The 16,333-nt window shown below is 33.1% G+C and overlaps 1 protein-coding gene across 12 annotated transcripts in view; it reads left to right on the top strand.

The window, feature by feature from the left end:
- The first annotated feature begins 8,956 nt into the window (after positions 1-8,956).
- TH1 (thiamine biosynthesis protein) overlaps positions 8,957-16,333 on the top strand; it is a 42,164-nt gene continuing 34,787 nt past the window's right edge. For 5 of the 12 annotated variants that reach the window (XM_088213357.1, XM_088213355.1, XM_088213358.1 and 2 more), the window contains exon 1: positions 8,966-9,235. Coding sequence is in view for 6 of the 12 variants with exons in the window: in XM_088213358.1 (XP_088069484.1) it covers positions 9,218-9,235 (18 nt within the window). In the remaining 6 variants the exon portion in view is untranslated. Of the gene's footprint in view, positions 9,236-16,333 lie in introns of all 12 variants that reach the window. The other 7 variants (XM_088213350.1, XM_088213352.1, XM_088213349.1 and 4 more) reach the window with 3 other exon arrangements.

Below are 16,333 nucleotides of genomic sequence, written 5' to 3'. Positions count from 1 at the left end.
TTATTGTAAGGGATTTTTATTTTTCGATGCATATATATATTTTATTTGCAGTCGTATTTATTTATATTACCAGGCTCCCTTTTACCCACCAGGTATTTGGGATGTTACAGATTCTCTTCCAAAACATCTATTCATGTGAGAAAGTAAGAGTATAACATTCTGAAAGTCTGAAGAGAAGAATTTTATGTGTTGCAATGTGATAAACCTAGGAATCAAAAGATTTTGGCTTCACTCCAAATCCAATTAGAGATAGTGAATAAGTAAAATGATAGAAAGCTTAAACTTTTATTGAGAAGTCCATCTAATGAAAGCAAGAGAACAAAGTAAGAAGGTAGAGTGCCATTTATTTCTAGAATTCATTTGATGAAATTTATTAATAATTCTAATAAAGTGGTTTATGTCATTAAGAGGTTTATACATGGGTTTAATCCAACAAGAAAATCCCTATTATCCATTTTAGTTTTCTATTTTCCTAAATTTCTGCATGCTTTGTTTAATTTCTTATAATGGTGAATGTAGTATGTGTGTGTTATTGACAATGTTGAATATATGAAGCTGTAAATATGAATATGTATAGTTTTATATAGATACATATATATATATGCAAGCATATGGCTAGGTATGTGTATTGGTGATTATATATATGTATATATGAAAAATCTATATGAGAAATTGTATAATTACTTATGTACGTGGGAGTTTGTATGAGTCTTCATATGTAAATATAAATATGTACTTGCATGTAGTGATATGCATGTAAAGCGTGCTTTTATAAGAATATATGTATACTGAGTGCACTGTGTATCGTGTATATATATTGTGTGTGTACTTGGCATAATTTATGTAAGTATATCTGTACGTGAATTTATATACATATATACATGAACGAATAAGCGTAGGAGACATTGAATAAAATTTAGAATGGTATTGAAGGAATTATGTTTAAATTAAAGAAAATAAGACAATAATATGAATTGGATTAGTGTTTATACGGAGATTAAACCTGTCTTCTTTAAGTTTTATTTTTCTATAATTTCTTCAAAAAAATTCATGACATTTTAAGATTCCCTTGCATGTTTTTTTGCACTTTAACTTTATTTTTGTTTACTTAGATATGTAATCATATGAATGTTAGTAGAGCTAGATACCGTAGGAAAGTATGCGTGTTTATATGTACATATGCATGTAGTTAAGGATTTATGTGTTTAACTGCATGTATATGTATATAGAACTAAAGTTGTGTGGATATGATTATATGCGTCTATATATGATTACGTCTGTGAATGGTTCAGTATGACTAGTGTGTAGTTGCATATGAGTGTGTGTAATTAGGTGCATGAATAATATATATATGTTAGGTATACATGCAGTGTGATATGATTTTATGCCAGTATGTATGTGTAAGTGCGATATAGGTTTATATATGTCGTATATACATAATATAAATGCAAGTTTGTGTGATAATATATGTAAAAACTAAGGGTATACACACCTGTGTGTGTTACGCATAACATGCATATCGTTCTAAGTGTATGTATATATCAATGATGCTTAAGTATGTCTGTGTAGTGTAAAAATGGTAAAAAAGGTCTTAAGTATTTAAAAAATAGTAAAAGAAAATAGCATGAATAACATCAAGCTTTATAAAACCCTTCTTCTTAATAACCATAACCACTATAACAAGAAGTTTTTTCTCTCCAAACCAACAAGGAGAGATTGATGATGTGATAAACCCGCAACTCATATCTTAAGACCATATTTAAGAGTGGTCACTTGAAAATTTTGGGAACTTTCTACCTACAAAAACTAGAACTAAATATAACCACTTGTAACAAAACTAGTAAATGAACTTTATGTGAAAAGAATTCCTAATGATTGTCAACAATAGCCATGGATTCCATAATCCACCATGTACATTATAAAAAACTTTAGGAATAAGTTGATCAAATATTGAGGCATATTAGGAATCAATCAACATTTGATCGATGTAGAAGAATAATACGACTTAGTTGAAGGATAATACAGGTAGATGTCAAGTCATTAGAATAAAAAAAAAGTCTTGAGAACCCTAATATTGTAACAAATCCACAAGTAATATATGGAAGTTCAAAAACCATGACACCTACATAAATTTTATACTCAATTATCGTGAAGGGAATTAACCTACGGTAAAACCATCAAGTTGACACATTTTCACATTCGAGTACGACTAACCAAATATAGTTTAGAATCTCAAATCTTTAAAGGTAATGCATATGTTTGATGTATTTAGAAAATATAGAAGACATATGCCACATAATCGCATATTAATTTTTGGAAGATATAAAATAAATAAAATAATTTGGACATATGAAATTTGGGAGACTGGAAACGTGCCATGGCATTGTGGTTACTTAAGTAATTGAGAATTTATTATCGTAGTGAATTTACAATATGATACATATTATTGAGAGATTCTTATAATGATGAATAAACTAAAAATTATGTTTTCAAACCCTGCGGGATAGTAATGACAATTGCATACCATATAATTGGGAGACACTAAGCTTTGATAAATTTTGAGGATAAAGATAGCCTTAAATGATATTTCTTGGACAAGATCAAATGCTCTTAAAAGAAATTATAGTTAGATACCAAAAAAACCCTAAGTATTGGAATATTTAGAATTGAAAGATATATTCCTAGCAGTTATACCAACGTATGGAATTTAGAAAAGTAGGGATTTCAAATTAACGCGATCTCTTTAGTGATAAAATTATGATGACACCATTATGTCGAAAAGGAAACATGTAAATGGATAAAGGTGTCTCAAAACCTAATTACTGCAAATTTGGGGGACCAAATTTATTTTAAGGCGGGGGATTGTAATAGCCTAGCCCATCTGTTTTAAAATGATGTTGTTTTGAAGCTGGGCACCATAAGCTAAAAATGATGTCATTTTGGGAAACCCTAAGACTACACCGTTTTGATGCAAGACAAAAAAAGAAAGAAACTAGAGGTCTTGTTCGCCTCAAGTAGAGGAAAAAGAAAAAGCCTGAACCTTCAATTCGAATAAGAATGAGGAAAAGTCGTGCAGGATTCTCCTCTGTTCTAGAAATAAAAGAAAGAGAGAGTCGTGTGAAGAGAGAGTGAGAGATACTTATACCGTGGAAGGAGAGAAAAAGAGTCGCATGAGGAGAGAGAGTGTCGCTAGAGGAGACTTCCAGTCCTGAATGCGGCAAATCTAACCAGATATAGTGCATGTGATAAGTGGCACTTACGCGACTTGAAAACGAGAATACCAGAGAGAGAGAGAGAATGTGTGATAGTGCGACCAAAAAATAAAAAAAAATTGTGATGGCCAGTCGTGCGATTTCACAAATTTGCCGATCCTTTCAACGTGATTTCACTGGATTTTTGACAAATCTGAATACAAGACATGTTTTGTGGTGATTTCCAGTCAGTTCGTGGTGGTATAGTAGTGGCCGTAATGGTCCAGAAGAAATGTATGGCGACATGTAGAGATGAGTGCAAAGGTGCAATTTTCAATGGTTATGCATTATAGCACCCTGTAACCTTCACGCTTAATTATTGTTTAAAACCTCTATATATTTGAGCCTAAGGTCGTTAACTATTTAAATTATATTTTTTATTTTCATATAATTTTAAGATTTTGTTTATTTATTTTATTAAAATCATTGTATTTTGTTTATTTTTATCATTAGAATTTTAATTTTAAGAAAATACCAAAGAAAAACAGCGGAGAAATCTTGCGTAAAAGATGCAGGAAATTTTCCTTGCAAATTCGGGCCCTGTGTGTCGTGCACAGATGTGCCCACGGCTAGCCAGACGTGCTGCACACTTGCGCACCCACGACTAGCTAGATGTGCGCTTGTACACAGTCCCATTCGTCCGAGACGAGGTGCGTAGTCTGTGTGCATAAGCACTTTGGCTAGCGCGTGCGGCAGGCGTCGGTTGCGAGTAGCAGGCCTTGACTAGTGCGCCATCGCCATTTGGGAGGTGTGCACCATCCCTTGGTTGGCATGCCTTCAGTCTTCATGCTGCCATCGCGTCGTTGTCGTCTCGTCAGCCGTCCATCAGTTGTGGCATCACGTTAGTTTATTTTTTCCTCCCTCTATCCTCATGGATTTGCACCACTTGATGAAGATCCAACGATCCACTTTCTATAAATAGGGACCTTTTTCACCACTCCTTCATCACTTCTTTTTCATTCACTAAAACAATTTTAGATAAAGAGAGAGAGAGAGAAAAAAGGAAAAAAAGGAAGGAAAATGAGCGTAGGAAAAATTTCAATCTTTCAGTAAGGAAACTCAACAATTATTATTTTCAGATTAATAAACAGAATATTGCATGAATATGAAATGGCTTGTTACATATTTAATTTATTGTTATGGTTTTAATATATTTACACATATTCCATGTTATTGCATGTTTTGTATTGTACTAACACCTGTAAGTAAATAAGTAAATAAAATGAATATGATGGCATGATAAGAGATGATGGAAGGAAGATGATGTCATTTGATGAACATATGAAGTGAATAATGACAATTATATGCATGGTATTAAATACATATGATTTGTTTGGCTTTTTATCTCTGAGAAGATTATGTTTTTCTCTCATCTGATCTGAAAAGAAGTGAGAGGATCACTCCATATGGATGACGACATATTCTCTGATGAGAGTGGTTATGCGATATGATTATAGGTGTCATCATGGCGATGTAGGACTGTGACTATAGTTTACATGTAGGACCACTGTGCTTAGCACGACCGTGGCCATAGAATGTGTTATGGTTTGGCAAGTCGTAAATGTGTTGTGGTTTAGCAAGTCGCAAATATGCTAAAAGAGATATAAAAAAATGTAACTGTCATTCCACAATAGTAGTTAGGAATTCGTACTGCCTTTAGTAGATATAAGTTGGAATGACTTCGCGCGAAAAATAAGTAAAAGATGAAAAAAAGCATGATATGATTCGTTTGATTTTTTTTTTATTTTACACGTGACATGATTGTATCTTTGATGTGATTGACTTGATGTTGATGTTTTTTAAATAAAATAAAATAAAATATTTTTTTAATTATCGAAATGGATCGACATGTACAATTTTCGATTATAAGTGAATAATGTATAATTTCTAAGTTTAATTACCATTAAAATCTTAATAATATCGATTAAATATTATTTTCCTTACTAAGTATATGAAACTCACCCATTTCCATAACCCCTATTCAGATAAGGACAATAGTGAGGAACTGCTCATTGACTTACCCATTGAAGCCTTTGAGGATCCCGTGGATCTATGAACCGTTATGAGTGCATATTTTATTCTGCATTCTGATGAGTCTAATTTTTTGAGAGACTTGTATCTATTTTTATTTCATATTAGTATTATAAGATTTGGAACTCAATCTTTATTTTGTAAGATATTGAAATATTTTATTCCGCTGCATATAATTATTTTAAATGCACTCGTAATCTATTTCTGTATCTAACGCCCATATGCTTTAATTAGTATTTGGGATGTCACACACGAGGTTGAATTTAGCATTCAAGGACCCTTCTGCAAAGTAGATTGATGAGAAAAAATTAGCTAAGTGCATAAATACTTATAAATGTAGTTTAATTTATTTAGGAGATAAAAAATATGATGCCTAATAATTAATTTTTTTATTTTAAATTATAAATTGGTGCAAGATTTGACATGACTATATTATTTATTTTGTGTTCTTACTTATGTTTATTACTGATGATTTGTTATGTTTTGTTTTATAACTGAATTCTTATATATATTGGTTGCTGTTGTATGAACTATGAGGATATTAAAGGTATATAAAAGAGTCTAATTTGATGAGTATGAATAGGATGTGTGTTATCATAAACTTAAAAAATTTATTAATGAGTTGAAATAAAAAAAAATATTAAAAGTCATGAAAACTCATTTAACTAGTATCAACGAGGAGTGGGTGTGAGTGTTGCATTTTGGCATGTGAATGTGGTGAACCCTATCTATAGATATGACTTTAGCCAGACATGGCTAAGTGATAAATATTGTGAAACCGTGAACTGTATACTGTCTACTGTGACTGTAAACTGTGAATTATGAACTATGATGTATTCATGTGTGATGTGAGCATGGGCCATGAACATAACAAACAAGCTCTTCAACTTTTTATCTAAGAATGGATTAATTGGGAAAATGGGTTTAGATCAAGTGATGAAGCTCACGAGAAGAAAAAAACAAGCCCATTAACTTAAGGGCATAATGGTCCCTACAATTCAATCTAAGTGGAAAAGGGAATCAAACAAGAAAAGGCAAGAGAAGTTGGCCATAAAAGGAGAGATCTTCCAAACCATGAAAAGAAAAAATTCCCATAGGATTTTCTTTTCTAAGATTGTTGTAAATCTTTCCCTTCAAGAGGGCGGATCAGTCAAAGGGGGAAAAATCTCTTAAAATCACAAAGTACATTAAAAAAAGGGAAGACTCTTTAAAGAACCAAATCTTAGAAGAAAAGGAAAGGTTTGGGTGGCCATAATGCTCCTTTAATAGCTAGCCTTAAACTTCCATTTAGTATCCCCCCTAATTTTTTTACAATCAATTAAGATCTTCCTCAATTAAAAAAACTTCCAAAAAGGGAAGATCCTATCTAGCCTAATTAGTTAAAGTTTCTTAATTTTTATTAATTTTTCATTTAAAGTAAGATTTAGTTTCCCTTTCAATTCCTACAATTAATTTAGAAGATTTACTTTTTTGTATTGTATATAGTCTTACTCTATAAATAAGCCTTCAATTCCTAGTTGTAACCATTCAAATTTTAATAAATAATCTCCTAATAAAGATGATTTTATTATTTATTGGTATTTATACACTTAATGAGCATGTTAAGCTCGCTCAATTATTATTGATCTTTTTCTGATCAAAATAATCAGGATCAGGCTCCTGCACAGTGAAGGAGTTGCTATGAGATCTTTTTATTTTGTTACATTTTAATTAGAACTTAAAGTTATTTATTTCTTCTACTCTAAGTCTTTATTTTTTACTTTAGATATGTCTCATATGCATTGGATATTTCAGATTTAGTATGCACGGTTAACATTTCAAACCCAACATTTAGGATGTAATTTTAAATTTTTAAACTCGTTGTGTAATATAATATTTTCTAAATTATTTTACTACTTTATTGTGTGCATGCGGTAAGAACTCTAAATGAGAGTTTGGACTATTACATATTTTACTGATGTTTTATTATCCATTAAAATCAAATTAAAATAGTTCAATGATATTTAATAATGTGTAGTTAATCAAGAAACTCATCTAGTTGCATTTTATCTTTAAACTTTAGAAATTTAATTTTCTTAGCAAGATCTATTTGATAAGAAAGCCTCTTAGCCCTTTAATTACGTCAAAAGGAATAATCATTACTTGACTATTTGATATCCTCATGGTAAAAAATATTTTCATCATCTTCATGCTCTTCATAGTGAACATTATTCTTATGAACATCAATTCAACAATCACAAAAATCTATTGCAATCTTTCTTTGAAACCAAACTTGATATGGTTGAGAAATTAAAAGGTCAATTCACAAATGAGAGAGTATTATTTTTCATAATAAAATAGAAAAGACTTACAAATCTGTTCATAATTCACGTTGTGCAATTTGGATTAATATGAAACTTGAGAGAGCGAAAGTTCACGCTGTGAACTTTGCTTTCATATGATGAATCATGCTAAAAAATTAAAAAAAATAAATAATTTTTTCTAATAAATCACATTAAACTAAATGTACGCATGTGTGCGTGTGTGTGTGTGTGTTTTTTTTAAAGGTTTGCTATATAAATGGGAATTGTTAAGCCGCCACCCTATGGAATCCTAAAACTTGATAGCCACCCTATGGAATCCTAAAACTTGATAGATACAAGATAAATGTTTTATACTCTAATTTTATCATACCACAAATAACAAAAATAATAATTTTATAATAATAATAATGATAACAATAACAGTAAACTTTTATTAAACGGTGAGAAATTCAATAAAAATTAATTTCTCCACAATTTAGTATTATTATTACTATTATTATTATTGTTATTACTATTATTGTTATTATTATTGTTATTCTTGTTGTTATTCTTGTTGTTATCGGTATTTTTATTTTACTTTTTTTGTTTTTATTTATTTTTTTAATTTAAAAAAAATGAAGAAAAAAAAGAAGAATGAAAGAAAGGAAGGGAGAAAAGAAAAGACAAAGAAGGAAGAAGTCACAGAGGCCCGAAAACTCGCCAAAGGGAAAAGGAAAAGAAGAGTCTAATAAAAGAAAAAGGAAGGAAAATGAGCAAACTAGCCCAAAATTGTATGACTCATTCAACAATCTACATTTAAAAGTGTACATTCTGTCGGTTAGATTAAAAATTTTTAAAATTAAAAACATTAACCAAACCATATTTTGAATTTGATAATCTCAGTTAGATTAGTTGAAATTTAAATAATCATAAAATTAACTTGATTTTTTTTAATTTTATATTTTAAAATATTACTAATATATTAAATATATTATGTACAATGCATATATTTCTATATAGTATATTATACATAACATATAATCTACATTTTATAGTTTATATAGATATTATATTATATTATATATTTAGTATATCCTAAAAAATTATTCGATTAATTAGGTGGGTTTGGTTCCATAAATTTAGGACCAAAATCGGACCAAAAAGTTAATAATTTTCAGTTAAAAACCAAATATTATCAGACCAAAAAAAGTAATAAATTTTCAGTTAAAAACCAACTTATATCAGTTTAATTAATTAATCGAACCGATTTTCTTAAATCAATTCGGTTTAATCAATTAAATCGATTAAATAATGGCATTTTCTAAGGCTTTTAAGTGTGAAAAAAGGCGGTCTGAAACCACGTCGTTTTGTTTTAACTCCAGAAACAGAGGTGGTCGCGTGCAAGGAGGATCGGGCAATCGCGGCACCATGAAGATCCTTCCTCTCCTATAAAAGGCGAGCCCGAGGAAGAAGAAGGGGGGTGGGGGGTATCGAAGGGGGATTAGCAGAAGAGAGAAAAAGAGCCGAGAGAGCGAGAAGCTTAGCGGCGAATCCTTGGGAAGAGAGAATCCGAGTGAGAAAGAGCCCGAAACAGAGGAAACCAAGAGTGGGAACAAGAAAGCAGAAGGTGGCGGATAGAGGAGGCTGACTCCCATGACGGGTTCACCGAAGGTATTATTTCTTCATTCTAAAGTTCAGTTCTATTTATTTTTTATAGTTTAATCAGTGAAAATGGAAATGAAAATGGAGTTCATGCTAAGCTTTGGTTGAATGTGGATGATAAATTTAGAGTAATAATCTTGTTCCTGTTTTGGGTGAATGATTGAGGATGATGATTCCTAATGATATGTTTACTTGTGGATCTGTTGATTGAACTTAGAATGATAATTTCCGATTCACAAGACATTGCTAGGTTTAATTCCTCTTTATTTGAATGTTTGATGAGTCTTCATTTTCATTAAGTCTAATTCTTAAGAATGAAAGTGAATTAGTCACTTTCTATTGTCTTGTTTGGCTTCTTATTCATATGGGATTTCAATTGATTTGTTGGAGAATGAAGCATGCTATTGGTAAAGTGGTGATGTTTACATGATAAAGAAAATAATGGTGTCAAGTTGTAGGTGCGAAACCATAGGTTTGCTGCATGTGGTATAAATTCTAGTTAAGATGCAAAATTCTTGGTTTTATTTGTCTATATTTCGGGTCTAGAAGAGAATATGATTTGTAAACTTATGTCTATTTTCAATTAATGGAATTTAAGATCTTTTCTCATTAACATTTGTTGTTGCGTTTTTCCATTAGGACAAATGCAAGCATAAAAAAGAGTGTGTCAGGAAAAATTTGTTCATGGAGTTGAGGAGAAAAAGTAGATTACTTTTGCGCAGTTCCTAAGCAATTTAGTAGTTGTTAAAGAGGAAGAAAATCATGATGTTAAAAAAGAAGTTAATTAATGTGTTAAAAAGGAAGTAAAATTGGAGTGTTATGGAGGAAATACATCAGTGTGTTAGAGATGAGATAAATTAGAATATTAAAAAGCAAGTGAATCAAAATATTAAAGAGAAAATAAATTAGAGTATTAAAGAGAAAATAAATAAGGGGTAAGAGAGGAAACAAATTAGGTTAAAGGAGAAAATTATACCCTTTATAATCAATTGTCTATTTTATTTTATTTTTCGAGAAACTTGTATATATAGAATTGTAATATTCAATGGAATACAAATCAATTAAAAAATCATTACTAACATGGTATCATAGATTTAGGTTAAGAAATCCATAGACTCTTCTGCTAATCCTACTCCGTCTTCATTGCTGAAACAAAAATAAACCCTAAAGGGGCCAGTCTTCATAGCCAGCCATTCACCACCACTCCAAGCCTTTATAGCTGACCACTAGCTGAATTATACCTCCTCAGCCACACAGCTACTCCAGTTGACCTACTTCTGCTCCTAGTTTTGCTTCAACACGGTCTGTCTCTGCTCTTTTTTTTCGTGCAGCCACCTCTTGTGTGCAGCCACCAGCTGTGTAGTCTTAAGCTACTGTTTCAATTGGTTTTATGTTTGAGGCATCTCAAAATACTGAGAATATTACCATATAGAAAATTTCACCTGTGAATTCTAGTCAATTTAAGTTGTTTATCGGTTCTTAGGAAAAGACTATGTGAGATAGTTTTAATTAATTTGAACCACCCTAAAGGGAAAAGGGAAGCTCAACCACCTTTTAGGTACCGTACCAACACTAGGAGACCCTACATTTGATGCATGGGATGATGAAGATTCCATGATCATGACATGACTTTGGAACTATATAGCTGCAGAGATAAATAAAACTGTAGTGTTCCTTCCCACAACAAAGACGTTGTAGGATGCAATCAGCGAGACCGAATCCAAAGTCAAGGATGCCGCACAAATTTACGCTCTGACGGTCAAAACATGGTCCCGAAACAAAGGCATGTTAAAAAAGTGGTGGTAGGTACTAGACCAATACCACAGTCTGACCATAATTTGTAGCTGAGATGTAGGCCATCTCAAAAGGTTTGTAGAAAAAATCATGCATATCAATTGTTGACAGAATTAAACCCAGAATATGCTCAAGTATGAATCAAGATCTTCGGAAAAGGGGAAATATCATCACTTAATGAGGCATTTCTATCATAATATTAGAAGAAAGCAGGACAGAGATCAAGCTCGAACCTCGCTTCACTCATAGTTTAGCTCTAATTTCATGAGGTTTTAACTCCGTCAACATTCAAAAGAAGCAAGTTAACTAATTAAGAATAAAATATTTTATGAGAGAAGAAAATTTGAGAAAAATTGTGGGAAAATTTTGGAGAAATTTGGAGGGAATTTTAGAGAAAAAGGAATGCTAAGAAAGAGGGAGATGGAATGGAAGGAATTGAGGTCCAAAAAGTGAAGGAATAAGGCTAAATTAGAAGAGTCTCAGATGTATAGAAAATTTATATTTTTATAAATTTTGAGTTCTAATTTTTGAAAAATTTTTAGAATACTATTTAAAGTATAATTATGATATTTTTGAGAAATAATATAGAGATAGAATAACCCGAGACTTTGCTCGAAATTAGGAAGAAAAAATGGTACTCGTGTAGGCCATTACACTGTTGAGAACAACAGAAAGGTCTAAAGAAATTTTAAAAATTAGCGGGAGTTGAGATAAATGATTATTATGGTATTGTTAGCCTGATTTTGATATTTGGAGTATGAATTAATTATGTCATTATTTTAAAATTAGTAATTTTGATTAATTATATTATTTTATGAAAACTTTGAAAATTATTAAAATTTAGAATTTTGATTTTGCAATTGAAAATAGTATTGTTGTATTTTCGTTTATGAAATAAGATTTTGAAATTGCATTCATCAATCATTTTGGGGGACTCCAGCCTCATCAACACTCTCAACCCACTTATACCATCGTAGGAGTCTATTTATGTCCATACATGCTGGTTCCGTATTCGGGTGTATTAGAAATCTTTGTGTGCCCATGGGAGTTGAGAGTTTGTCCTTATCGGCAATCTGTGCCCGAGCATGACATAGCCTGATATGTTTGTTGTACCCTGCATAGTAATGATGAATTTAGGCTCATTGTACATTGTAGCAACGCTGTGCGCACCTTGTTGAGCGCAGGCTGCCTGCCATTCGCAGGCGCAGCTTTACTGCACACAGGGGGGGTGCAGTGCGCGTGCAGGGCTTGCCTGCGCGTGCAGGGCTTGCCTGCGCGGGCTCTCTGCGGGTCACAGGTTGCGGCTCACGGGTCTAGTGTCCCTTGCTAATTTTTTCGTCGTTTTTCTCTTAAAATTTTGGTTAGTTCGGACATAAATTTTGGGAAAGTTAAGTAAAATAAAAGAAACTCGAATTTCCAACGAAAATCTCATATTAGCCGAAGACCTGAGATATTGGAGTTTTGAAATTTTTTTACTGCCAAGAAGCCGGGGTGTTACAGAAGTGACTCTATTCAGGCAGATATTGCACGTGCTATGCATATGGAGGAGATTAGTTGGAAGCAGAAATCAAGAACAAGGTGGATTTTAGAAGGTGATAGAAATACTAAATTTTTTCATTGCTTAGCCAATCACCATCGAAGGAACAATTTTGTGGCTTCAATGTTCTTTGGGTCCAGGAAAATTGAAGGGAATTCTGAAATAAGAGAAGTTGCCAGAGTACTTTTCCAAACAGTTTTCGGAAAGTATGATTGGAGTCCGAAATTGGGGGGGGGGGGGGGGAGGGGGGGGGGAGGATCAGTTTTGCAGCACTAGATAACGTGAGCAGAGAGTCTATGGAAAGCTGTTTTACTGAAGAAATTCTGGACGGGTTAAAATTTGTAGAAAGGATAAGGCGCCGGGTCCGGATGGGTTTAACATGGGTTTTCTATAGGAGTTTTGGGATGTATTCAAGAAGGACTTTTCAATGAAATTCATAACTCCGGTAAATTCCTTAAGTCTTTAAATTCCACTTTTATTGTACTCATTGCAAAAGTGAGAGGAGCATCTAATGTTAAGGAGTTCGAACTGATTAGCTTTGTAGGTTGTGTATACAAATTAATTGCCAAAGTCTTGGTTAGGAGAATGGCAAAGGTACTAAACAAAGTCATTGGTGAAGCACAACATGCTTTTGTTAGTGGCAGACAGATTCTTGATGCTGGGTTAATTACTAATGAGGTAGTGGATGATTTGGTTAATAGAAAAAAAGAAGGCATATTATGCAAGTTAGATATGGAAAAGGCCTATGATTATCTTAATTGGGGTTTTGTGGATTATGTGCTATCAAGAATGGGCTTTGGAAATAAATGGAGAAAATGGATGGAAGCTTGCATGTCAACTGCCTTGTATGCGGTAATGATTAATTGTGGTCCCTCTTCTTTTTTTAATGCCTCGAGGGGACTTAGGTAAGGGGACCCCTTTTCTCCTCTTTTGTTCATTGTGGTTATGGAAGCATTGAATAAAATGTTAGCCAAAGCAAGAGACCAGAATTTATTTTAGTGGCTACAAGTTTGAAGGGGTGACAACAAGGAGGTTTTTTGCGGATGATGCTCTCCTTTTTTTGAACTGAAGAATAAGGCCTTGTTGAATTTGAGACGTGCGTTGATGGGATTTCAGGCAGTGTCAGGATTGAGTATAAATCTTCAAAAATCAGAAATTGTCTGGTCGGGTGAATGCAGTGGCAGTGTTAATTTGGCCAGAATTATGGGTTGCGATTTGGTGGATTTGCCTGTTAAATATTTGGGTTAACTGCTGGGCGCAAATTACAAATGCAAGAGGACATGGGAGCCGATAGTGAATGGATTTGAACAAAGATTAGCTGGCTGGAAAAGAAATTTACTCTCAAAGGGGGGAGATTAACCCTTATAAAAAGCACTACGTGTAATCTCCCCATGTACTATTTATCCCTTATTGCTATTCAAGTCAATATGGCAAAAAAGTTTGGAAAGCATTCATTTTAAATTCCTTTGGGGTGATAATGATGAGCAAAGAAGATATTATTTAGTTGCCTGGGAAGAGGTAAAGAAGCCTGTCAGAAATGGTGGCTTGGGGGTGAAATCCATGGTTGAGATGAATCAAGCCTTACAAGAAAAATGACTTTAGAGGTTTATGTTGGAGGAAAAAGCTCTCTGGAGACGTATTATTATGGTAAAATTTGGTGGGCATGTGAGGGATGGTTTACAGGGGAGATTATGAGAATTCACGGCCGCAGTTTATGGAAGAAAATAGGTGAAAGTAGAGACAAATTTCTGCAGTGTATTAACAGGGAAGTTGGGAGGGGTGATAGATTAAGCTTCTGGAAAGATAATTGGATGGAAGGGAGAAGCCTCAAATATCAATTCCCATTGATTTACTCAATTGCTCAGAGTAAAGATAGCATAATTTGTAATTGTTTTGATGGGGAGTTAAGGGAGGAGGGTGAATGGCAGGTGGTGGTGACAAAAAATCTAAAGGATTGGGAAATCAATGAGTGTGGGAATCTGTTGGGTTTACTTTCTGGTACTTCGTTGAAGGATGAGGATGACAAACTGAGATGGTCTCTGACAAAAAATGGTGTGTTCATGGTAAAATCTTGGTACGGTAGGCTGATGAGAATTTCGGATGAGACAGTTTCGTTCCCCTTCAAGCAGATATGGAAAGTTAAAGTACCTCCCAAGTTCTCTTTTTTTTACCTGGGAAGCGGCCAGAGGTTGTATTTTCACAATAGATAAATTTAGAAGGAGAGGGCAGATGTTGGTTAATAGACGCTTTATATGTCTAAAGGCTGAGGAGAATTGTAACCATCTATTGCTTTCATGCCCGACTACCATGGAATTGTGGTCATTGGTGTACAGAGCGCAGGGGGGTTGACTGGGTGATGGCGGGTACTGTCAAAGATGAACTTTGGGTTTGAGATTTTTTGAGAGACAGATGCTCCTTTATGGAGATTATTCTGCTCACGATTTGGTGGACTGTTTGGAAGGAGAGAAATAGAAGAGTGTTTGAGGGGGTAGACATGGATAAGGGTTTTGATATTCTAAAAAATAGATGGGTGAAGACCCTAGAGTTTTTGTTGCTGGGTCATCCAAAGGAGGTCATGGAGTCATTTTTGTTAGGCTCCTGAAGACTGTTTTGTAAATTTCTGTAAATGGGTTGCACCACCCTTTGGTGCTTATAGTAATACAATTTATATTTTTCCTTTTTAAAAAAATGCTACAATTTCATAGTATGTCGCTTATTGAAATAGTGTATCTCACTTACATATTACCCTTTCAAATATCAAGAATATCGCTGTAGAATGGTGGATAGTATTGGGTGAGACTTTTTGAAAGTTAGGCTCTTAATACATCTATAATTTGAGGTTATTGTTTAATATTTTAAAAAATTGTAATTTGAGTCTTGTACTTTACGTCTATAATATATATATGTTTCAAGCGATATGCTTTTGCATTGTTGTAATAATAATATTTTACTGTTCATAAAATTTTGTTTTGGTCATGCCTTATAAGAGGAGATTATGACATCATTGATTGTTATGATTATATCATCAACATTTTAAAAAAACTGCAGCGAAGTTTCTTCCATTATTTCACATGAATAGGCTAATCAGCCTTAGATTTTACCAATATTTGCTTGAAGGCCAAAAGCTTAGCATACCATTGCTGTGAAGCTTATTTGAGGCCTTATGTCCTCTTCAACAAGCTACACACCTCTGGTTTCCCTCATTACAATAGTCATGACAATTTCATGTACATTTCTTCATTTAAATCTCCATGTAAAAAAGTATTGTTGATATCAAATTGATGAAAGTGACACCCTTTAACAGTTGCCAAAGAAAGAAGCACTCTTATATAGACAATTTTTGTGATTGGTGAGAAAGTTTTACGATAATCTAACCATTCATTTTGCGTAAATCCTTTAACAACAGGTGTTTATTTAAATCTCTCTATTGATCCATCAGCATTGAGCTGAAATTTTTACACTTATGTGCACCTTATAATCCTCTTATCAAGTGGCGGATCAGTAAGAATCTAAGAATTATTTTGCTTTAGTACATCAATTTCAGTCTTCATAGCCTCTATCTAATTTTAATTTCTATAAGCCTCTCGACAAAAGTTGAGTTGACTTTGAGAGTTGATGGAAAATAAAAAACATTTATGCTTATTAGTAAGTTTGGCATATGAAATACTCAAGATATGGGTATAGGCTTATCTGTTAACGTATTCTCCTCGTCAACAGTTGCAAGTGAGTGATTGGGCATCAATTTGTTCACATACAAAGTCTTTCAGGTAGGAGGG

Source organism: Carica papaya, chromosome 2 (genome assembly GCF_054855325.1).
Source record: "Carica papaya isolate Zhongbai chromosome 2, ASM5485532v1, whole genome shotgun sequence".
In the NCBI taxonomy this organism is placed as follows: domain Eukaryota; kingdom Viridiplantae; phylum Streptophyta; class Magnoliopsida; order Brassicales; family Caricaceae; genus Carica; species Carica papaya.
This window is presented reverse-complemented; position numbering and strand designations above follow the sequence as displayed.